The 24,536-nt window shown below is 46.3% G+C and overlaps 1 protein-coding gene across 1 annotated transcript in view; it reads left to right on the forward strand.

Moving 5' to 3' along the window:
* Nucleotides 1-5,767: 5,767 nt before the first annotated feature.
* The window catches only part of hmcn1 (hemicentin 1), a 214,294-nt gene continuing 195,525 nt past the window's right edge, over nt 5,768-24,536 (forward strand). Inside the window, exon 1 of the mRNA XM_039001765.1 lies at nt 5,768-6,389. Within this exon, the coding sequence (XP_038857693.1) occupies nt 6,125-6,389 (265 nt within the window). The 5' untranslated portion in view covers nt 5,768-6,124. The remainder of the gene's footprint in view (nt 6,390-24,536) is intronic.

The following is a 24,536-nucleotide window of genomic DNA, read 5'->3' on the forward strand; positions in this document are numbered from 1 at the left end:
CTAACATTATTTGAATGCATGTGTCTGGGTTTGTGTGGTTTGAGCTCCTATTTGAATCTTTCCATGAGGTTCTATGTCCAGAATGCCAATCCTGTGGACAATTGACCCCCCCCCCCCCTTATTTTTCTCTCTCTTGCCCCCCAATTATTTTTCTCTCTCTTTCACCCATTCTCTGTAGTAGATAAGTAGCCTATCACAGGTGCTTGCTTTGCTCCAGACAATCCCTCACCACATGTTTTGAGGTCTGACGCCAGTCTCAATATTCTAATTGTCAATGACCCTGCCTTTCTTCCTGATTTCTCAGCCTGTCTCCATTCAGAGTGCATCAGCCACAAGCATCCCCATGATCAATACTAAGCCACCCTGAACACTGCGGTGAGAAAAACAAATGACACTGGCTCCCCCTGGTGTCCAGACATCTGAACTCCTATTAGACGTTGACCCATCATGGTCAATACATAGGCATTGGTTGCCCATATCTAGATGCATATGATGAAACCCTATATATTTGTTTGTGAAAATGTTATGATCCTTTTTATTGCCCTCTCTTAGGGTGTGTGAGAGGTGTGTGAAAAGGAGTGAGTTCTTGTCGGTGGGAAAAGCGCTGCTTCCTCGATACAGTCAGTCGTCAGATAAAAGCAGACATCTATTTGCAGACATCTCCAACCACGGCTGGTAGTTTGTGATCTCCTCAGAGCCTGACAAAAACCATGCATCAGGATTTTTTGTGATGTTCATTTGTTTTATGTGCCATTAATCAACATTCATATCATAAACAATTGCCAGTAGCAATACTGCACATCTCAGCAGCATCTTCTGAAGGATTGCTGTGGGGCGGCAGAGGAAAACAAATGTAGCACAACTAAAGGCCTACTATATCCTGCTGAATTCCTCAGTCTTGACAGAGGAAGCAGGTCATTATGTGCAACTGCCTTAAGCCTTTAGACTGACTCAGACTGCTTTGTACTATCACGTTAAGCCCCCAGGTCACGGTTTCATCTAGTTCTGTGGGTTCAGTGAGGGGAGAATAGTCTGAGTTAGTAGAAGCGGAGTGGAAATCAGACCTGGAATGTGTGGCTATAGATTAAGCCCCTGCTTAAACATGGGGTTTAGAAGAAGACACAGTCAATCTACTAATTACATTTGTTTCAGTCTGTATTCTGCCTAAGTGAAATTAGCATTGTACAACAATATATTTTTTATTTTAATATGTTCAGTTGAAGATCAACTAATCAATGTAATGGGGCTATGAATGTCCCTTTGCACAATATGTATCCTGAAGACTGTGTAGGCCTATGCAAGTGACTGGGTCTCCTTTACCATTTTTATGAAAAATATGCATGAAACACTCTGTCTGTCCGTGGCAGCTCACTGAGCTGTGAAATTGGCCTTATCAAGTTGTCCATCTCTGTCCTCTGCTCTGGTCTCTTTTCTCTCCTCCGTCCCTCCCCTCCCCCCGTCTCTCCTCCTCCCTCCCTCCCCCTCTTCCAGTCTCTCACCCTCCCTCCATCCAGTCTCTCCTCCTCTCTCCCTCCCTCCCTCCCCTCCGCCAGTCTCTCCTCCTCCCTCCCTCCCCTCCTCCAGTCTCCCCTCCCTCCCTCCCTCCCTCCCTCCCTCCTCCTCCATCCCTCCCTCCCCCCTCCAGTCTCTCCTCCTCCATCCCTCCCTCCCCTCCTCCAGTCTCTCCTCCTCCCTTCCTTGCCACTCCACTGCCCCAGTAAATCCCCGGGGCTCTAATTTAAGCCACTTGTCCATATCTTACAATGTGTACCATGTCCCTCCCTGGCCCTGTGTGGCACCTTCCGGCCCCACATATCACCACCTGTCCCTCACATACTGCCGTTGGCCTGACACTTCCTGGACAGACAGACAGGAAGACAGGCAAACAGGCAGACAGACAGATAGATATCCAGAAAGACCGACCGAAAGACAGACTTGTCAATGTGCTGGAGATCGTGTCTTACAAGCGGCGGTGAGGGGTTAACTCCAAGAGCTCTGTTGTGATGACCCTAAACTCGCCTGGTAGGCTACATACTGTATAGTGGAGCCAGGAGTCCAAATTGTTAAGTATTTCCTGTCCTCAGCTCTAGATGGCGCAAGTGGAGCAAGTAGTCTAACACTAAAACAGGATCGGTATGCCACTTCCTTGCCTATTGGTCTAAATAAGAAACATTTAAGGCACAATCTGTAATTTCTACAGCCTGACCCCACCACTTTGTTTGGCAAGCTGAGGAAGTGGATGGGGACATTTTAATTAGGTTGTGAGAACAGTGTGGGTACATCATAAGAGACAAAACACAAAATATGCTCTGTTGTTATGACATTCATGCAATGTTTAAGTTAGGTTGCACAGGACCTTCTTCTAATGTTCTAAGAAAGATGACAGAACACCTGGTCTAAGTTCTTTAAAGGTTCCCAGAACATTTAATTAAGTTATGGGAGTTGTCTGGGATGTTGCACAGAACATTCCCACAATGTTGCACAATGTTACACAATTTCCAAATAAGTCCGTTTTTATGATGTTCATAGTATATTTATTTTTAGTTGAACATAATTTTCCATTGACGTTCACGCAATATACATTTACCTTGCTTTGGAGGTCCTCGGAAGATTTCAAGAACATTTAAGTTTGAGCTAATATTACCACAACATTCTCAACATGCAAATTTGGAGCTCCTTAAAGCATAACACAGCAGTTTGGAATACATCCCAATTTTGTTTCTCTCCAGAAATATTATGGCAATACACATTTGAGGACTACATTGGATGTGATCTAGAAACACATGGTATAAAATTTCAATCATAGGACATTTAAACAGCGTTTAATCATACAAACACAGCCATATATTTTTTACACTTCATAAGTTGACAATCTGCACATGTGGGGTACGATCTTGCAATGTTCGGTTTCCAATCCAAGTCTTTTATTCTCTACGCCACCAGGGAAGCTCTCTTGCAGCTTGTTTTGTCAGTATATAGCCCATCTGTAAATATCCCACCCAATCTACCTACCTCATCCCCATATTGTTTTTATTTACTTTTCTGCTCTTTTGCACACCAGTATTTCTACTTTCACATCATCATCTGCTCATCTATCACTCCAGTGTTAATTTGCTAAACTGTAATTACTTTGCTACTATGGCCTTTTTATTGCCTTACTTCCTCACGCAATTTGCACACACTGTATATAGACTTTCTTTTTTTTCTATTGTGTTATTGACTGTACGCTTGTTTATTCCATGTGTAACTCTGTGTTGTTGTTTGTGTCGCACTTATTTGCTTTATCTTGGCCAGGTCGCAGTTGTAAATGAGAACTTGTTCTCAACTAGCTTACCTGGTTAAATAAAGGTGAAATAAAAAAATAAAAAATATATATAGTCATGGCAGTATGGTCAATCAGGAATTCCATGCTTCCTTTAAAGTCTAAGACATAACTAACCCAGGGAAATACTGGTAAGTCACTGTCACTTCACCCATCCTCTTCATATGCTGCATACCTGGGCCCATTTTTACAAGGTATTCAAGACTATGAGTCTCTGATCACTTTTGGTTTTCTGATCATGAAAAATAAGACAGGTAGTCAATGTTCTGGGAACTTGCACAGAACCAATTTTGGTTTGCTGGGAAAACATTAATGGTACATTGTGTTGTTACATAACCTGGAAACCTAACCTAACGTTTGGGGAATGTTCTGTGGTGGTTGTTACAGATGTCGTGCACAACATTTTGGTGAATGTTAGGAGAACATTCCAAGGTTATTTCATTTAAAACATTCTCAAAAATATATTTTGTTGTCAATAATATATTTTTCTGATGTTATCTTCCTATCTATAACTTAATGGAAATCTTAGCTAATGTTCTGGGAATGTACAAGGGTTGCTGGGAGGCCAATGAAGAGACACAGATTGTATAATATAAGGAGGAATATTTAAATAAATATTATACGCTACGGTAGGCTACTAAATAAACTGACTCACCCAGTGATGAAGATGAAGCCTGGGGTACTCACCGGTGATGAAGATGAAGCCTGGGGTACTCACCGGTGATGAAGATGAAGCCTGGGGTACTCACCGGTGATGAAGATGAAGCCTGGGGTACTCACCCGGTGATGAAGATGAAGCCTGGGGTACTCACCGGTGATGAAGATGAAGCCTGGGGTACTCACTGGTGATGATGAAGCCTGGGGTACTCACCGGTGATGAAGATGAAGCCTGGGGTACTCACCGGTGATGAAGATGAAGCCTGGGGTACTCACCGGTGATGAAGATGAAGCCTGGGGTACTGACCGGTGATGAAGATGAAGCCTGGGGTACTCACCGGTGATGAAGATGAAGCCTGGGGTACTCACCGGTGATGAAGATGAAGCCTGGGGTACTCACCGGTGATGGCCAATGTCCTTGTGCCAACATCCTAGTTCAAGATAAACTACTTTGAAAAACAGTGCTGTTTGCTCAGAATTTCACCTTCCAACAGGACAACGACCCTAAGCACACATCTATGACAACGCAGGAGTGGCTTTGGAACAAGTCTCTGAATGTCCGTGAGTGGCCCAGCCAGAACCCAGACTTAAACCCGATCTAACATCTCTGGAGAGACCTGAAAATAGCTGTGCAGCGACGCTTCCCATCCAACCTGACAGAGCTTGAGAGGATCTGCAGAGAAGAATGGGAGAAACTCCCCAAATACAGGTGTGCCAAGCTTGTAGCGTCATCCCCAAGAAGACTCGAGGCTGTAATCCCTGCAAAGGTGCTTCAACAAAGTACTGAGTAAAGGGTCTGAATACTTATGTAAATATGATATTTCATTTTTTATTTTTTATAAATGTTCAAACACTTCTAATAACCTGTTTTTGCTTTGTCATTATGGGGTATTGTGTGTAGATTGATGGGGGGGGGGGGGGGGGGGGGATATTCAATCAATTTTAGAATAAGGCTGTAATGTAACAAAATGTGGAAAAAAGTCAAGGGGTCTGAACTCTTTCCTAATGCACTGTATGTGGATTATACTGTATGTCTATGGCCACAACGGTAACAAGCTGTTATTTATTGGCATGTGTGCTTCCCAAATTGTGGTCTTCCCAACTGGAGGCTTAGTGCATGTGATAAAACTTCATTCACAGCAATTTGTTAGATGTTATTGATCCGCTGTGGCTAAATTATGCTCTCTGCTGAAGTATTTTGGAGTATTTTATTTTTTGGAATTTTTTATTTTTAAATTGATTTTGTCTAAATGATTGTCTGAGGGATGCTGCAGCACCCCCTGCACTCCTCCTTTCTGCGGCATGAAGTTGAAATGACCGTTTTTTGTAACACATTTCGAAACTATAGTCTACATTGTTAGTTTACAAAGAATCCAATGACAACGAAAACATAGTCTAATCAATGGAATACAACCTTAATTTGGGTTATGTTATGATCGGGTTCGGGTAGGACAGTCTTAATAAGCTGATTGTACATGTTAACAGACTATTGTGGTATTAATTCCATTTCATTCTGTTGGCCGCTGTACTTTTTACATGTAGGCCTACTATTTCAATATGAAACAAATGTGTTTCTCTTTGCATGTCTTGTCGCGTGTCTACTGTATAATTCAAGTATAGCCTACCGATATGTCTTAATGCACAGGGTTCCATCCCAGGCAGGACTCCCAAAACCCACTGCTCCAATCAGAAGGCAGCTATTCTGTAAGGAGTCAATTTGCCTTGAGCCTTTCTTCTCTTGAGAAGCTTTGAGAAGGGGACTTGCAGAGTTTGGACAAGAGTTCCCGACACGGCAGCTGAGCTGAGCTCCTTCATAACTTCAGAACAAGAGTGTGAGCTCCTTCATAACTTCAGAACAAGAGTGTGAGAAGCTCAGAAGGTCCAACAGGGCGGTGGAGGTCACGCGCACTGAATCGGAACGTTGAAGGGAGCGAGAGCATCTTTGACAGCATCTAAACTTTTCCACCACTTTTCTCCTATTTTTTTTAAAGGAAGACAATATTGGCTTTTTCATCACTATCTTGTTACTGTTTTTAGCGAGCCAATGTCTCTCCCTTTACCCCAAGATTCATCCTGAGGTTCTGAGCGGAGACACAAACTATTACAACTTTGTTGGCGACGCGTCATAGACCGTTCGGTCTGAAAATGGGCATCAAGCGTGTGCCATTGTTGCTTGTGCAGGTACTTCTCCTGGTGGCTGTGTCCTCCGGGCAGAACACGGGGACCGAAGGGACAAAAGAGGAGATCCCAGAAGGAGCGTCCACCCTGGCGTTCGTCTTTGATGTCACCGGCTCCATGTACGATGATCTCGTGCAGGTTATTGAGGGGGCATCCAAGATTTTGGAGATGTCGCAGAGTAGAACAAAGAGACCCCTCTACAACTATGCATTGGTTCCGTTCCACGACCCGGGTAAGAAAAGCTGGGTTGATCTGCAATCATGAATACATGTAAAATAAATAAGAATGATTTATGATGTGTACATGAAAAACATGCTCTCTCTGTCTCATCTGAATAACACCTTTATCTTTGCAACTGTTTGCTGTGCAATGGCACTTTGGTTAATACTATACAATATAGTTGTGCATTTAATAAAAATACAAAAATTACGCAACAAAGTATTTGCAATTCTGCTATTGTAAGTGGTACAATACAGCTGTTTTGTATGTGTACATATAGGCCTAGTCTAACCTACATGAATAGACCTGCTTTGGAACAAAAACAGACCTCGTCGTCAGAAACGTGAGAAATGTAATAGTTTACCCACACTCTGGGCTCTGAATGCGTAATGTCTTCACACTTCAGCGCAGGCGGCATCGGGGCATTGTCTCCCTGTCGGCGCATACAGATGTTCAGCTCCGCATTCACTATCATTAGCATTCCGTTTGAGTTAGTGTGTTTAGGGCGATTACCTTTCAGGCACAAAATCATACTGTAATGTGGCAGCCCTACCTTGTATTTACTGTGAAAGGTGTAAAAATTAGACGCGGAAGAGGCCAGTGTCATGTAGTTAGAGGAATAGATGCGAGTTGACAGGGCATTGAACTCTGCACACATACTTCACACCAACTAATTGTCTATATGACATATCCATATATATTAGACACTTTTTTGGGGATCCAAACACTGCGTGCGGTTTTATTTTCCAAAAACAGAGGGCAAGGTGTGTTAGCGTATGTTTGAGTCTGTAATTATGAGCTGTGAATAGAAGAACCATTCACTCGTCTACTTGGTACATTGTCAACAAAAGCCGTTGTCAGGGACTTGTGTTGTGTGATGGGGGCCTTAGTGGGGGCTGGGGGCTCAGTCAACAACACAGTGGCCAGCAAACAGTCCATAACGTGAGGGGCTGCTGTGAGAGCTTGGGTGAGAGCTTGTTAAAGACAGAAAGGGAGAGGAGGAAGAGAGAGAGGGAGAGAGCGAGAGAGACAGAGAGAGAGAGAGAGAGATAGTTAGAGAGAGAGAGAGAGAGAGCGATAGTTAGAGAGAGAGAGAGAGAGAGACAGAGAGCGAGGCAGAGAGAGAAAGAGCATTTCGTTTTCCAGACCTCTAATACACCAAACCTGGATCTGACATAGAAATTGTTTCTGGACCTTCTGTGCCAAATAGATTTTCCATCCTGCTATCCTCCTCTGAGAGCACAAGAATGTCTTTCAAGATGCACACACACAATATCTGGTTATCGTTTCAGAGCATCATCATCCTACTGTTACTAAACCAACCAACTGACAGAGAGAGAGAGAGAGAGAGAGAGAGAGAGAGAGAGAGAGAGAGAGAGAGAGAGAGAGAGAGAGAGAGAGAGAGAGAGCGAGAGAGAGAGAGGGGGGATCCGTGATGACTGAGAGCAGGATTCCAGATGTGTGTTGCTCCTATGCTTAAATCAGCATGTCAAATTCTTTAAGCATTTTTGTATAACGCCTCAATCGAGCCTCTGGGCCAAGAAAAATAAATAGTTGAAAGTGAGGTATGCACAGAATATACAAATATTCCAAATGACTGATTCAATTAGTGCGTGCCTTTGAAGAACGACTAAACCTCTGGTCCTTTTCCATACGACTGATGAAGTATGATGTAGCCATCAAATAACACATTCTCCATTAGGTTGTATAGCCAGGGTTGGGTAAGTTACTTTTTAAATGTAATCTGTTACAATTACTAATTACCTGTCCAAAAAAATATCTGTAAATTTACTTTTGGATTACCCAAACTCAGTAAAGTAATCCGGTTACTTTTGGATTACTTTCCCCTTAAGAGGCATTAGAAGAAGACAAAAGGGATCTGTCAAACGCATTAGGTTTATCATCATAGTGGTCTCTGACTTGTGGTCCGACTCGCTAACTTGCACTTGTTTTCAATGCTGAATTGAAAACAGAAAGGTGTCATAATATATTTTTCTGAATTTAAAAGTAATCCAAGAAGTAATCATCTAGTTCTTCAAAATTTATCTGTAATCAGATTCCATGTAATCAGTTACTCCCCAACCCTGTGTATAGGCTTGTACAGACTGTACTCTATAAGATCTAAACCAGTTGTATTGCAAAGGTTAAAATAAGCCTATACTAACTAGGTTTCTAGGGAATATTTGTGGCTATTTCTGAGCACACAGAGAGAGAGAGAGAGAGAGAGAGAATTTCCTGTCTGTGTTGTGTGCTGGGGGCCTACGCGGGAGAGAGAATAAGCTCCAAAAGTATTGGGAAAGTGACACATTTTTTGTTGTTTTGGCTGTGTACTCCAGCACTTTGGATTGCAAATGATACAATGACTATGAGGTTAAAGTGCAGAGTGTCAACTTTAATTTGAGGGCATTTACATCCATATCGGGTGAACCGTTTAGAAATTACAACACTTTTTGTACATAGTCCCCCCATTTTAGGGGACCAAAAGTATTGGGACAAATTCACTGATGTGTATTAAAGTAATCATTGTTGGATGCATTTGCTCTTTGTTTTGTTTCAGATGATTTTGTGTCCAATAGAAATTACTGGTAAATAATGTATTGTGTCATTTTGGAGTCACTTTTATGTAAATAAGAATAGAATATGTTTCTAAACACTTCTACATTAATGTGGATGCTACCATGATTACAGAGCACAGGAGGTTGGTGGCACCTTAATTGAGGAGGATGGGCTTGTGGTAATGGCTGGAGCGGAATTGGGGGAATGGTATAAAATACATCAAACATATGGTTTGATGCCATTCGATCCATTCCAGCCATTTATTTGAGCTGTCATCCCCTCAGTAGCCTCCACTGTTATGGATAGTCCTGAATGAATCGTGAATAATGGTGAGTGAGAAAGTTACAGACGCATAAATATCATACCCCCAAGAAATGCTAACCCAAAGTGCTGGAGTACTGAGCCAAAACAACAAAAAATGTGTCACTGTTCAAATGCTTTTGGAGCTGACTGTATGTCCTTCACTGCCAACACAGACGCCCACGGTGCAGCAGTATGCCTGTAAACTTATGCCCTACTTGTGTTTGACATTTCATCCCCATCCCACTGAAGAGGCACAGCTTTGTTTTTACAGGATTTCTTATTCGGAAGTGGTTCCAGGTGGATGTGCATACATTTTCTCTGTTTTCCATCCTACTCGCTGATAAGGAAGTGCCTCCTGTTTGATTTGGCTGTCTTTGAATCGGAGCCCAGAGCCCCCACTATTTACAGTGCAATCTGCCACAGTAAACATGGGACTGGAGGGTGTGTGTGTGTGGTGGGGGTGCTGAGATATTGGGGTCAGATTTGTGTGTAAAGAACACTCAGGAAGCCCCCCTTTATTCCACCCTGCAGAGAGAAAGAGAGAGATGTTGTTTTGTGTCTTCTCACTTTTGTAAACATTGTAAACACATGTTTCCCATACCAATAAAGCCCTTTGAATTGAATTAAATTGAGAGGGAGAGAGACAGAGAGAGAGAGAGAGAGAGAGAGAGAGAGAGAGAGAGAGAGAGAGAGAGAGAGAGAGAGAGAGAGAGAGAACGAGAGAACGAGAGAACGAGAGAGACGGGACGGAGAGACAGGGAGACAGAGCATACTTCTCAAGTCATTTGACTGAAGCAGAGGGGTTATGTTTATATAGGCCTTAGGAGAGAGCTGTTTCCACTGTTAGAATGCTGCTGGTACAGTACAGTGGTGGAAGGCTTGTGTCAGAGGTTCATTGTAGCATTACCACTTCGCCACTTCCACTCTGGCAGTGGACTCTTTCAAGACAACGTGCCAATGAGGCTCACTTACAGTGATAAGGAGGAAACACACAACAGTATACAGAACAGATACAGGACATTCCTGTGCGTGTGTGTGTGTGTGTGTGTGTGTGTGTGTGTGTGTGTGTGTGTGTGTGTGTGTGTGTGTGTGTGTGTGTGTGTGTGTGTGTGTGTGTGTGTGTGTGTACGTATGTGTGTATTAGGTGTTGTGATGACCAGAGATCTACAGGTCTATAATGTGAACAGGGTGCTGGACCCTGTGTTGCCTGTAGGTGCTGGACTCTGTGTTGCCTGTAGGTGCTGGACCCTGTGTTGCCTGTAGTTGGGTGCTGGACCCTGTGTTGCCTGTAGGTGCTGGACTCTGTGTTGCCTGCAGGTGCTGGACCCTGTGTTGCCTGTAGTTGGGTGCTGGACCCTGTGTTGCCTGTAGGTGCTGGACTCTGTGTTGCCTGTAGGTGCTGGACTCTGTGTTGCCTGTAGTTGGGTGCTGGACTCTGTGTTGCCTGTAGTCGGGGGCTGGACTCTGTGTTGCCTGTAGTTGGGGGCTGGACCCTGTGTTACCTGTAGTCGGGGGCTGGACTCTGTGTTGTCTGTAGTTGGGTGCTGGACCCTGTGTTGCCTGTAGTTGGGTGCTGGACCCTGTGTTGTCTGTAGTTGGGTGCTGGACCCTGTGTTGCCTGTAGTTGGGGCTGGACTCTGTGTTGCCTGTAGTTGGGTGCTGGACCCTGTGTTGCCTGTAGTTGGGTGCTGGACCCTGTGTTGCCTGTAGTTGGGGGCTGGACCCTGTGTTGCCTGTAGTTGGGGGCTGGACCCTGTGTTGCCTGTAGTTGGGGGCTGGACCCTGTGTTGCCTGTAGTTGGGAGCTGGACCCTGTGTTGCCTGTAGTTGGGGGCTGGACCCTGTGTTGCCTGTAGTTGGGTGCTGGACTGCTGCTCTGATGCTGCCAGCTGGCAGTGGAATCATCAGAGAGGTGATGATGGTGTAGATGAAAGAGCATCAGCTGGTGCTGGGGACTCCTTTGTAAAGTAGTATCCATCCCTTTTTTCTCCCCTCACGTTTTTTTCTTCTCCTTTTTCTTTGTTGGAGTGGCATCATTTTCTGTCTGAAAACCGCCCCGCCCGTGTGAGATTACAAGGGTCTATGCATGTTGCTGGACAGAGTCAATAATGATGCCATTAAGCAGGAATTCCGAGGTGAGGGGGTGGAGGGGGTTTGAGGTTGAACATGGTAGTGAGGCAGTCGAGGAGGAGTGTGGCAGAGGACAGTTCACCTCTCCTGTTTCATCTTTGTAACGACCTGCCTGGAATATGAAAATAGCCTTTAATTTTTAGGAGTGCTTGACTCGTGCACCTTTTTTCTCTATACCTCAGGAGTTGTGAGAGCAATAGTTTCAAACTCCACTTAGCGTCTTTGTAGTTTTCCTACAGGGTTTCCCCCTGGGCTTTCATCTGGGAAAGTTTAGAATACCTCAGGGCTCGTTTGGAAGCACTTCTAAACATCTCCTCCATTTGTGTTACTGTTTCAGCGGTTTGTAGACAAAGAGCTGTAGTCTAGGTAGGTTTACACTGGTCTAAGTTTAATGTCACTTTGGAACATCATGCAGACTTACCTGCAGTTTGTTGTGTTTTCTACATAAACCAGCCGTGTCTCCATCCTCACGGTCTCTGTGTTTTCTCCTACAACCTGGGCTGTATACTCTCGGGCTGTGTCCCAAATCGCACCATATTCCGTAGTGCACTACTTTTGACCAATGCACTTCATAGGTTATATGCTTCCATTTGGGACACAGGCTCTGTCTCATCTGGAGCTTCTGAGAGTTGGTCTGTCCTGATTGTGACCTGGCGAGGGTGGTGATTCCATTCTCTGTCTGTCTGTGCTCTCTGCTTTGTAATGATTGGATAATGGGATATCATCTGACCTCTGGTGACCGGCGCAGATTTGTGAGGTCACCTCCCTCAGGTCACTGTCTGTGTGCCTGTGTGTGAAAGAAGGCCTGAACTTGATACGGTGGTGCCAGCCGAGTGGAGTAACTGGGTCTAGGATGGAGGGATGGGAGAAGGGGGGGGTGCATCCATGTCTGGCAGTGATTTTCAAGTTTCTTGTAGAGGGAGAAAATAGAGATCAAATAGGTAGAGACATTTAGCTACACAATGATGCTCTGCTTACAGGGAAGTTGATTACAGGTTGATTACAGGTTGATTACAGGTTGAGCAGGCTTACTGGACCCAACATTGGAAAATAATTTCCAGTCCATGTTCCAACCATTTTAGCCATTTCCAGCCACTTTCAGCAATGCTAATCTTTAGGTAAATAGTAGTGAGGTTTTGTCGTTACCCAAATGGCCTGCCCTCTTAAGGCGTCCGCATGTTTCCCAGCCAAAACAGTTCGGAAGAGTTTATGCATATATTGTGACAACATTTTTTGTGATGATGTTTTGGACATCAGTGAGGGTTTTTCCGGTTGTTCGGGCACACCATTTTTTTTCTGGAGTCAAGCCGAAGTCTACGCCCCTTCATCTGTGATTGGTCCACATTAGGGATTCTTCAATACGTTTTTGTTGTCATTCAATGAGAGACGACTCGTTTTCATGCACATCTTTTCATTGAGAAATACTGCACCAAAGATCTTAGTTAGAGGCCAAATTGCTAGACTAAGATCTCCTCGGCAAAAACGTCAAAATTAATGACAGATTTCTTGAGTTATCTTTAAATCAATTCTGACTACTTTGATGAAGTGTACACTGGCTACGGGGTCTCAAAATGGTAACAGTACAAACAGTACTATTGACGCTTTTTTCTCATTTTTCAAGAGAGTATGTGAGTACAATCGTTTGGTTCGGCTAGCCGAGTTGGGCTAGTTGGGGGTTGGACACCTGGCTAGGCGCCAGCCGAACTGAAGCATGCTGACGCCTTTAGCCAGCTCTCCCTCGTGAAAGAGGTCTGCTGACATTAGTGAGAGAACCTGGTTAAATTAAGTGTAAACAAAAAAACTTTTAAAAAAGCAGAATAATCATAAACCCATGAAAGATAGTAGCTGTTGTTTCACCTCATTGCTCCTTGATCAACTTCCTCTTGGTTCAGTGTTCAGTGTTCAGTGTTCACCTTTTCCTGTTACTGTCAACGAGTTAATCCAGATACACCCAAACAGCTGTGTTGATGTGTGATTTAGATGTGTCAAGGTGAGCTTGAAAGTGAACCGTTGAACGTAACGTCAGAGGAATCCAACCCTTGAACTCTGCCTTCTTTTGACGAAACATGAATTGTGTTGCATAAAGGCATGTTTTGCTGCTTGTCTGAGGGCTGTGAGGTCAGTTGTGTTAACTGTCTTGGCATGACATGCCTACACTGCTGAAAAAAACCTGCATATACCAGACCGTTGTGTTTTGGAAACTTTTGTTGATCACCAGCAAAACCAGTGTCAAAGTGCTTAATTATTTAAGACAACAGAATACATATATCATAAGGCCTTAAGGGCCTAGTTTTTCCCTAATACAGTGGCCACATCAGGCCTGCAAGTCACATTATGCTGGCTTGTAAGTGATATTTAATTCCTATTGGAATCCAGCCAGAGAGTGGGGATGTCCAACAATTTGAACTTCTATTCACCCTCAATCTTCATTCAAAATGACTGCCAGAGTTAGAAAGATGAATAAATAAGACTACCTAAACCATCTAAACAGTAATGGGTGCAAGAAGTCCAACTAAGATTGGATTAGTTTAGAAAAATGTATATTATTTATCTTTGTGTAGCATAAGATTTATGAATCAATCAAAAAACACAGATATTGAAACAAACCGGAGAAATGCAACGGAGCATGCTGAGAAATATAATGATGGGCGTGGTTAGATGGATCGAGAGATAGATAGATAGTGTAACGATGTGCGCTGAGAGTCGGGAAGCAAGTTCAGGGAGTGTATAGTTTAATAAACAAATTAACAAAACAAGAAACACGAACAACGCATAGACAAGAAACAGAAATATTGACAGCTGGGGAAGGAACCAAAGGGAGTGACATACAAAGGGCAGGTAATCAAGGAGGTGATGGAGTCCAGGTGAGCCTGGTGACCTAGAGGCTGGGGAGAGAGCATACGTGACAGTATTCCCTCCCCAGCGCGGGAGCCTGATGAGGCACAGGAACCTGTTCACCCAGCTGAGGCGCGGGAGCCTGTCGAGCCAGCTGAGGCGCGGGAGCCTGTCGAGCCAGCTGAGGCACGGGAGCCTATCGAGCCAGCTGAGGCACGGGAGCCTATCGAGCCAGCTGAGGCACGGGAGCCTATCGAGCCAGCTGAGGCAAGCTGAGGCATGGGAGCCTGTCGAGCCAGCTGAGGCATGGGAGACTGTCGAGCCAGCTGAGGCATGGGAGCCTGTCGAGCCAGCTGAGGCATGGGAGCCTGTCGAGCCAGCTGAGGCATGGGAGCCTATCGAGCCAGCTGAGGCATGGGAGCCTATCGATCCCGCTGAGGCATGGAAATCCGACAAACCGGCTGAGGCCTCCTAGGTAGCTCCGATTCTGACACCCGGACCCAACATCACCTCCAAAACAAAAACAAACAAAAAAACACTCCGTGTGCCCTGGGAGTCGGGAAGCAAGTTCAGGGAGTGCATCATTTAATGAACAAAACAAGAAACCCGAACAACGCACAGACAGGAAACAGAAACAATGACAGCTGGGGAAGGAACCAAAGGGAGTGACATACAAAGGGCAGGTAATCAAGGAGGTGATGGAGTCCAGGTGAGTGTCATAATGCGCTGATGCGCGTAACGATGGTGACAGGTGTGCACCATAACGAGCAGCCTGGTGACCTAGAGGCCGGAGAGGGAGCACACCTGAGAGATAGAGAGACAGATAGATAGGGAGATAGACAGAGAGATAGCGAGATAGATAGATAGGGAGATAGATAGATAGTCAGATAGATAGAGAGAGAGAGATAGATAGATAGAGAGATAGAGAGATAGATAGATAGTCAGATAGTCAATAGATCATGCTGGTCAGAAGATGTGAGGTAGCCTAGCGGTTAGAGAGACGAGCCACCAACCGGAGGATTGCCACTTCAAATCCTAGCAAGATGTGAGCTGGTATTAAAACCTAAATGCCGTTGTGCCCTTGAGCAAGGTACTTAACCCCTCAGAACAACAGCTCTCAGTGTGGCAGCCCTCAGCACCTCTCCCAAACTATAACTCATTGTATGTGTGTCTTTTGGAGGGTTTGAGTTAAAAGCATAAGTCACATTTCGGTTGGACTTTGTGTGTAATTGACCAATTAAGTGATCTTAATCTTAACCTTGAGCAGCTGGACCAGTTTGGTCACCAGCTCGACCAGCTACTAGGCCAGCCTAACTAGCTAGACCATGCTAGTCAGACCAGCTTGACCAGCATGGACCAGCTTGATATTTATGCTGGACTAATCAGTTTTTTTCCCAGCAGGGTGAACAACTCAGTCAGTGAGGTTGCAGAACCACACTGCACTGTATTCTGTCTGATGACCCTAGATAGGAGAGTCGTTGCTACAGGAAGGATGATTGTTATATCTTCTCCCTGTTGGAAAATGGATGAATGATTAAAGAATTGAATGAATTGTGGCATGGATTCTATGTTCTAGGCCATCCCCTCAGACCTTGGCAGTGCCACAGAATGAGAAGAGGCATCTAGCTGCCAAGCACTGTGGTACTCAACTCAACCCCTAGGCAGGTAGCCTAGTGGTTAGAGTTTTGGGCCAGTAACTGAAAGGTTGCTGTATTGAATCTCCGAGCTGACAAGGTAAAAATCTGTCGTTCTGCCCCTGAAGAAGGCAGTTGTTCCCCAGTAGGCTGTCATTGTAAATAAGAATTCGTTTTTAACAGACTTGCCTAGTTAAATAAATAAAAATGTTTTAAACCCTGTTGCATGCAGAGATCCGTAATAACAGGCAAGGACCCCTGGAAGAACACACTAACCCTATCAGAGCTTTCCAAACTCAGCTTTTTAACAGTCAAATTAAAACCTATTACACTAAAAGATCGTCTAGACGCTTGTTATTAGGGAAAAGGTTATTTACGCACGATTTTGGTACAGATTAATTTTATTATATCGTGTTTTAAATCACAGTTTGGATCCAGTCTGGAAAGCTCATTTGGAGGATATTAGATATACTCTCTGTCCGTGCCAAAGGCTAACAATCATTCCCATGGTTTGGGATGACGCGACATCAGGTTTGTTTTTCCGAGAAGCACATTTTTCCCTCTACCTTGAAAGCCATTCATGTACAATTTAATCAAAACATGTGTAAGGCTTCAGTGAGTCCGTAATGCCGGCACTGACTGGAGTGTGCATAATGACATGTACCTGGTAAAGGAAGGGTGCTGCGGTCGGTTTCTCCCCTCTTGGCAGGCAACCAGGCAATGGATGCAGGGGGGGGGTAACGTAGGTGAGTGGGGGGGTAATGTAGGTGAGTGGGGGGTAACGTAGGTGAGTGGGGGGGTAACGTAGGTGAGTGGGGGGTAACGTAGGTGAGTGGGGGGTAACGTAGGTGAGTGGGGGGGGGTAATGTAGGTGATTGGGGGGGTAATGTAGGTGAGTGGGGGAGGTAATGTAGGTGAGTGGGGGGGGTAATGTAGGTGAGTGGGGGGGTAATGTAGGTGAGGGGGGGTAATGTAGGTGAGTGGGGGGGTAACGTAGGTGAGTGGGGGGTAACGTAGGTGAGTGGGGGGGTAATGTAGGTGAGTGGGGGAGGTAATGTAGGTGAGTGGGGGGGAGGTAATGTAGGTGAGTGGGGGGTAATGTAGGCGAGGGGGGGTAATGTAGGTGAGTGGGGGGGTAACGTAGGTGAGTGGGGGGGTAATGTAGGTGAGTGGGGGGGTAACGTAGGTGAGTGGGGGGTAACGTAGGTGAGTGGGGGGGTAGTGTAGGTGAGTGGGGGAGGTAATGTAGGTGAGTGGGGGGGTAATGTAGGTGAGTGGGGGGGGTAATGTAGGTGAGGGGGGGTAATGTAGGTGAGTGGGGGGGTAATGTAGGTGAGTGGGGGGTAATGTAGGTGAGTGGGGGTAATGTAGGTGAGTGGGGGGTAATGTAGGCGAGTGGGGGGAGGTAATGTAGGTGAGGGGGGTAATGTAGGTTAGTGAGGGGGAATGTAGATGAGATGCGGGGGTAATGTAGGTGAGAAGGGGGGTAATGTAGGTTAGTGGGGGGGAATGTAGATGAGAGGGGGGGAAATGTAGGTGAGAAGGGGGGTAATGTAGGTGAGTGGGGGGTAACGTAGGTGAGTGGGGGGTAACGTAGGTGAGTGGGGGGGTAACGTAGGTGAGTGGGGGGTAATGTAGGTGATTGGGGGGGTAATGTAGGTGAGTGGGGGGGTAATGTAGGTGAGTGGGGGGGGTAATGTAGGTGAGTGGGGGGGTAATGTAGGTGAGTGGGGGGGGTAATGTAGGTGAGTGGGGGAGGTAATGTAGGTGAGTGGGGGGGGTAATGTAGGTGAGTGGGGGGGTAATGTAGGTGAGGGGTTGTAATGTAGGTGAGTGGGGGGGTAACGTAGGTGAGTGGGGGGTAACGTAGGTGAGTGGGGGGGTAATGTAGGTGAGTGGGGGAGGTAATGTAGGTGAGTGGGGGGGAGGTAATGTAGGTGAGTGGGGGGGTAATGTAGGTGAGGGAGGGTAACGTAGGTGAGTGGGGGGTAACGTAGGTGAGTGGGGGGGTAGTGTAGGTGAGTGGGGGAGGTAATGTAGGTGAGTGGGGGGGTAATGTAGGTGAGTGGGGGGTAATGTAGGTGAGTGGGGGGTAATGTAGGTGAGTGGGGGTAATGTAGGTGAGTGGGGGGAGGTAATGTAGGTGAGGGGGGTAATGTAGGTTAGTGAGGGGGAATGTAGATGAGATGCGGGGGTAATGTAGGTGAGAAGGGGGGGAATGTAGGTTAGTGGGGGGGAATGTAGATGAGAGGGGGGGAAATGTAGGTGAGAAGGGGGGTAATGTAGGTGAGTGGGGGGGTAATGTAGGTGAGTGGGGTGAGGTAATGTAGGTGAGGGGGGTAATGTAGGTTAGTGGGGGGTAATGTAGGTGAGTGGGGGGAACAACTGAGCTGGGGTGGTCTGGGGTGGGGTGTATTGGTCTGGTCTGGGGTGGGCTGGTCTGGGGTGGGTTGGTCTGGTCTGGGATGGTTTGGTCTGGTCTGGGATGGTCTGGTCTGGGATGGTTTGGTCTGGTCTGGGATGGTTTGGTCTGGTTTGGTCTGGGGTGGTCTGGGGTGGGCTGGTCTGGCCAGGGCTGGGCTGGGGTGGTCTGGTCTGTGGTGGTCTGGCCTGAGGTGGGGTGGGGTGGTCTGGCCAGGGGTGGGCTGGGGTGGTCTGGGCTGGGCTGGGCGGGTATGGTCTGGCCTTGCCTGGTCTGGACTGGCCTGGGTTGGTGTTGGCAGGGGGGGTTGAGCTCGGGTGGTGACTGTTGGTGAGTTGTGTGTTGTGTTGGGGGTGGTGGTGCGTGTGAGCACATAGGCAGACGGATAGTGACAGATAGATTCTCTACGGCCTCTATTCTGCGGCAGTGAGTGAACAGAGTGTGTGGTCCACAGAGCCGATGCGCCGCTGCTCTGCTGAGCTTTCCCAGTCGGACTTGGAGAGACAGAGAGAGGGAGAGAGAGAGACAGACAGAGAGAGAGACAGAGAGAGGGAGAGAGAGAGACAGACAGAGAGAGAGAGAGAGAGAGAAAGACAGAGAGAGGGAGAGAGAGAGAGAGGGGGAGAGAGACAGAGACAGAGAGAAGGACAGAGAGACTGAAAGCAGCAGTCATTCAGCTGTTCTCTCACATTTTTTCCAAAGCTGTCTCTCTGTCCTGGAGTCTGCCCGTCCAGGACGTGACGGGACTCCCCCAGTCTATAATGGCTCTCATCTGCCCTCCTCTCCCACAGCGTTTACCTTCTCTGCCCCAAACCAAACCAGGGTAAGCATGCAGGAGTCCCACCGTCAGTCACTAAAGGTCAGGGGTCAGGCGTCATCCCAGACAGAGGTGTCAATCAGGTTAATCTCTGAGGAATAACACAACCCCACAACACTTCCTCACTCTCCTGCACGGCTTAGCTTTACGAACACCCGGCCAAGGCCCAGACATACCAGAATGTACTTGTTGTGTATAGACGTTTATACCTGTAGACATTCAACATTTTATTCAGTGCACAAAATAGTTTTGGCAAGTTGGTTAGGACATCTACTTTGTGCATGACACAAGTCATTTTTCCAATAATTGTTTACAGACAGATTATTTCACTTATAGTTCACTGTATCACAATTCCAGTGGGTCAGAAGTTTACATACACTTAGTTGACTGTGCCTTTCAACAGCTTGGAAAATTCCAGAAAATGATGTCATGGCTTTAGAAGCTTCTGATAGGCTAATTGACATAATTTGAGTCAATTGGAGTTGTACCTGTGGATCTAATTTAAGGCCTACCTTTAAACTCAGTGCCTCTTTGCTTGACATCATAGGAAAATCAAAGGAAATCAGCCAAGACCTCAGAAAAAAAATGGTAGACCTCCACAAATCTGGTTCATCCTTGGGAGCAATTTCCAAATGCCTGAAGGTACCATGTTCATCTGTACAAACAATAGTACGCAAGTATAAACAACATGGGACCACGCAGCCGTCATACCGCTCAGGAAGGAGAAGCATTCTGTCTCTTAGAGATGAACGTACTTTGGTGCGAAAAGTGTAAATCAATCTAAGAAAAACAGCAAAATACCTTGTGAAGATGCTGGAGGAAACAGGTACAAAAGTACCTATATCCACAGTAAAACAAGTCGTATATCGACATAACCCGAAAGGCTGCTCAGCAAGGAAGAAGCCACTGCTCCAAAACCGCCATTAGAAAGCAAGACTATGGTTCGCAACTTCACATGGGGACAAAGATCGTACTTTTTGGAGAAATGCCCTCTGGTCTGATGAAACAAAAATATAACTGTTCTTTAATTTTTTTACCTTTATTTAACTAGGCAAGTCAGTTAAGAACAAATTCTTATTTACAATGACGGCCTACCCTGGCCAAACCCGGACGACGCTGGGCCAATTGTGCGCCGCCCTGTGGGACTCCCAATCACGGCCGGATGTGATGCAGCCTGGATTCAAACCAAGTACTGCAGTGATGCCTCTTGCACTGGGATGCAGTGTCTTAGACCACTGCGCCACTTGGCCATAATGACCATCATTATGTTTGGAGGAAAAAGGGGGAGGATTGCAAGCCGAAGAACACAATCCCATCTGTGAAGCACGGGGGTGGCATCATCATGTTGTGGGGGTGCTTTGCTGCAGGAGGGACTGCTGCACTTCACAAAATAGATGGCATCATGAGGAAGGTAATTATTATGTGGATATATTGAAGCAATATCTCAAGACATCAGTCAGGAAGTTAAAGCTTGGTCGCAAATGGTTCTTCCCCCGCCGTCCTTTCGGAAAAGCTGACCACGACTCCATTTTGTTGCTTCCAGCCTACAGACAGAAACTAAAACAAGAAGCTCCCATGCTCAGGTCTGTTCAACGCTGGTCTGACCAATCTGATTCCACGCTTCAAGACTGCTTCGATCACGTGGATTGGGATATGTTCCGCATTGCGTCCAACAACAACATTGACGAATACGGTGAGCGAGTCGGTGAGCGAGTTCATTAGAAAGTGCATAGGCGATGTCGTACCCACAACAACTATTAAAACATTCCCAAACCAGAAACCGTGGATTGATGGCAGCATTTGCGCAAAACTGAAAGCGCGAACCACTGCTTTTAACCAGGCCAAGGTGACCGGAAACATGACCGAATACAAACAGTGTAGCTATTCCCTCCGCAAGGCAATCAAACAAGCTAAGCGTCAGTATAGAGACAAAGTAGAGTTGCAATTCAACGGCTCAGACACAAGAGGTATGTGGCAGGGTCTACAGTCAATCACGGATTACAAAAAGAAAACCAGCCCCGTTGCGGACCAGGATGTCTTGCTCCCAGACAGACTAAATAACTTCTTTGCTCGCTTTGAGGACAATACAGTGCCACTGACACGGCCCGCTACCAAAACCTGCGGACTCTCCTTCACTGCAGCCGACGTGAGTAAAACATTTAAACGTGTTAACCCTCGCAAGGCTGCAGGCCCAGACGGCATCCCCAGCTGCATCCTCAGAGCATGCGCAGACCAGCTGGCTGGTGTGTTTACGGACATATTCAATCAATCCCTATCTCAGTCTGCTGTTCCCACCTGCTTCAAGAGGGCCACCATTGTTCCTGTTCCCAAGAAAGCTAAGGTAACTGAGCTAAACGACTACCGCCCCGTAGCACTCACTTCCGTCATCATGAAGTGCTTTGAGAGACTAGTCAAGGACCATATCACCTCCACCCTACCTGACACCCTAGACCCAATCCAATTTGCTTACCGCCCCAATAGGTCCACAGACAACGCAATCGCAACCACACTGCACACTGCCCTAACCCATCTGGACAAGAGGAATACCTATGTGAGAATGCTGTTCATCGACTACAGCTCAGCATTTAACACCATAGTACCCTCCAAACTCGTCATCAAGCTCGAGACCCTGGGTCTCGACCCCGCCCTGTGCAACTGGGTACTGGACTTCCTGACGCCCCCAGGTGGTGAGGGTAGGTAACAACATCTCCACCCCGCTGATCCTCAACACTGGGGCCCCACAAGGGTGCGTTCTGAGCCCTCTCCTGTACTCCCTGTTCACCCACGACTGCGTGGCCATGCACGCCTCCAACTCAATCATCAAGTTTGCGGACGACACTACAGTGGTAGGCTTGATTACCAACAACGACGAGACGGCCTACAGGGAGGAGGTGAGGGCCCTCGGAGTGTGGTGTCAGGAAAATAACCTCACACTCAACGTCAACAAAACAAAGGAGATGATTGTGGACTTCAGGAAACAGCAGAGGGAGCACCCCCCTATCCACATCGACGGGACAGTAGTGGAGAGGGTAGTAAGTTTTAAGTTCCTTGGCGTACACATCACGGACAAACTGAATTGGTCCACCCACACAGACAGCGTTGTGAAGAAGGCGCAGCAGCGCCTCTTCAACCTCAGGAGGCTGAAGAAATTCGGCTTGTCACCAAAAGCACTCACAAACTTCTACAGATGCACCATCGAGAGCATCCTGTCGGGCTGTATCACCGCCTGGTACGGCAACTGCTCCGCCCACAACCGTAAGGCTCTCCAGAGGGTAGTGAGGTCTGCACAACGCATCACTGGGGGCAAACTACCTGCCCTCCAGGACACCACCCGATGTCACAGGAAGGCCATAAAGATCATCAAGGATAACAATCACCCGAGCCACTGCCTGTTCACCCCGCTATCATCCAGAAGGCGAGGTCAGTACACAGGTGCATCAAAGCAGGGACCGAGAGACTGAAAAATAGCTTCTATCTCAAGGCCATCATTAGACTGTTAAACAGCCACCACTAACATCGAGTGGCTGCTGCCAACATACTGACTCAACTCCAGCTCACTTTAATAATGGAAATTGATGGAAATTGATAAAAGATGTATCACTAGCCACTTTAAACAATGCCACTTAATATAATGTATATGTATATACTGTACTCTATATCATCTACTGCATCTTGCCATCTTTATGTAATACATGTATCACTAGCCACTTTAAACTATGTACTTTTATGTTTACATACCCTACATTACTCATCTCATATGTATATACTGTACTCGATACTATCTACTGCATCTTGCCTATGCCGTTCTGTACCATCACTCATTCATATATCTTTATGTATATATTCTTTATCCCTTTACACTTGTGTGTATAAGGTAGTAGTTGTGGAATTGTTAGGTTAGATTACTCGTTGGTTATTACTGCACTGTCGGAACTAGAAGCACAAGCATTTCGCTACACTTGCATTAACATCTGCTTACCATGTGTAGGTGACAAATAAAATTTGATTTGATTTGATTTCAAATGGACAATAACCCCAAGCATACTTCCAAAGTTGTGGCAAAATGGCTTAAGGACATCAAAGTCAAGTTATTGGAGTGGCCATCACAAAGCCCTGACCTCAATCCCATAGAACATTTGTGCGCAGAACTGAAAAAGCGTGTGCGAGCAAGGAGGCCTACAAACCTGACTCAGTTACACCAGCTCTGTCAGGAGGAATGGGCCAAAATTCACCCAACTTATTGTGGGAAACTTGTGGAAAGCTTCCCGAAACATTTGACCCAAGTTTAACAATTTAAAGGCAATGCAACCAAATACTAATTGAGTGTATGTAAACATCTGACCCACTGGGAATGTGATGGAAGAAATAAAAGCTGAAATAAATCATTCTCTCTACTATTATTCTGACATTTCACATTCTTAAAATAAAGTGGTGATCCTAACTGACCTAAGACAGGGCTTTTTTACTATGATTAAATGTCAGAAATTGTGAAAACTCAGTTTAAATGTATTTGGCTAAGGTGTATGTAAACTTCTGACTTCAACTGTATATAGGATGAGCCATGACTAGAATACAGTATGTAAACATTATTAAATTGACCAGTGTTCAATGTCTCTATATACATGAGGCAATAGTCTCTAAGGTGTAGGGCAGAGTAACGGGCAGCAGCCAGCTAGTGACAGTGTCTCAGGTGCAAGGTAGAGTACCAGGCGGTGGCCGGCTAGTGACAGTGTCTAAGGTGCAGAGCAGAGTACCAGGCAGTGGTCGGCTAGTGACAGTGTCTAAGGTGCAGGGTACCAGTCGGTGGTCAGCTAGTGACAGTGTCCAAGGTGCAGGGCAGAGTACCGGGTGGTGGTCGGCTAGTGACATAGTGACAGTGTCTAAGGGGCAGAGTACCAGGCGGTGGTCGGCTAGTGACAGTATCTAAGGGGCAGAGTACCAGGCGGTGGTCGGCTAGTGACAGTGTCTAAGGTGCAGGGCAGAGTACCAGGCGGTGGTCGCTATTGACTGTGTCTAAGGTGCAGGGTAGAGTACCAGGTGGTGGTCGGCTAGTGACAGTGTCTAAGGTGCAGGGCAGAGTACCAGGCGGTGGTCGGCTATTGACTGTGTCTAAGATGCAGGGTAGAGTACCAGGTGGTGGTCGGCTAGTGACAGTGTCTAAGGTGCAGGGCAGAGTACCAGGCGGTGGTCGGCTATTGACTGTGTCTAAGGTGCAGGGTAGAGTACCAGGCGGTGGTCGGCTAGTGACAGTGACTAAGGTGCAAGGCAGAGTACCAGGTGGTGGTCGGCTAGTGACAGAGTCTAAGGTGCAGGGTAGACTACCAGGCGGTGGTCGGCTAGTGACAGTGTCTAAGGTGCAGAGCAGAGTACCAGGCGGTGGCCGGCTAGTGATGGCTGTTCAACAGTCTGGTGTACTGAAGATGGAAGCTGTTTTTCAGTCTCTCTGTCCTGGCTTTGATACACC

This window comes from Salvelinus namaycush, chromosome 10 (assembly GCF_016432855.1).
Source record: "Salvelinus namaycush isolate Seneca chromosome 10, SaNama_1.0, whole genome shotgun sequence".
NCBI lineage: Eukaryota > Metazoa > Chordata > Actinopteri > Salmoniformes > Salmonidae > Salvelinus > Salvelinus namaycush.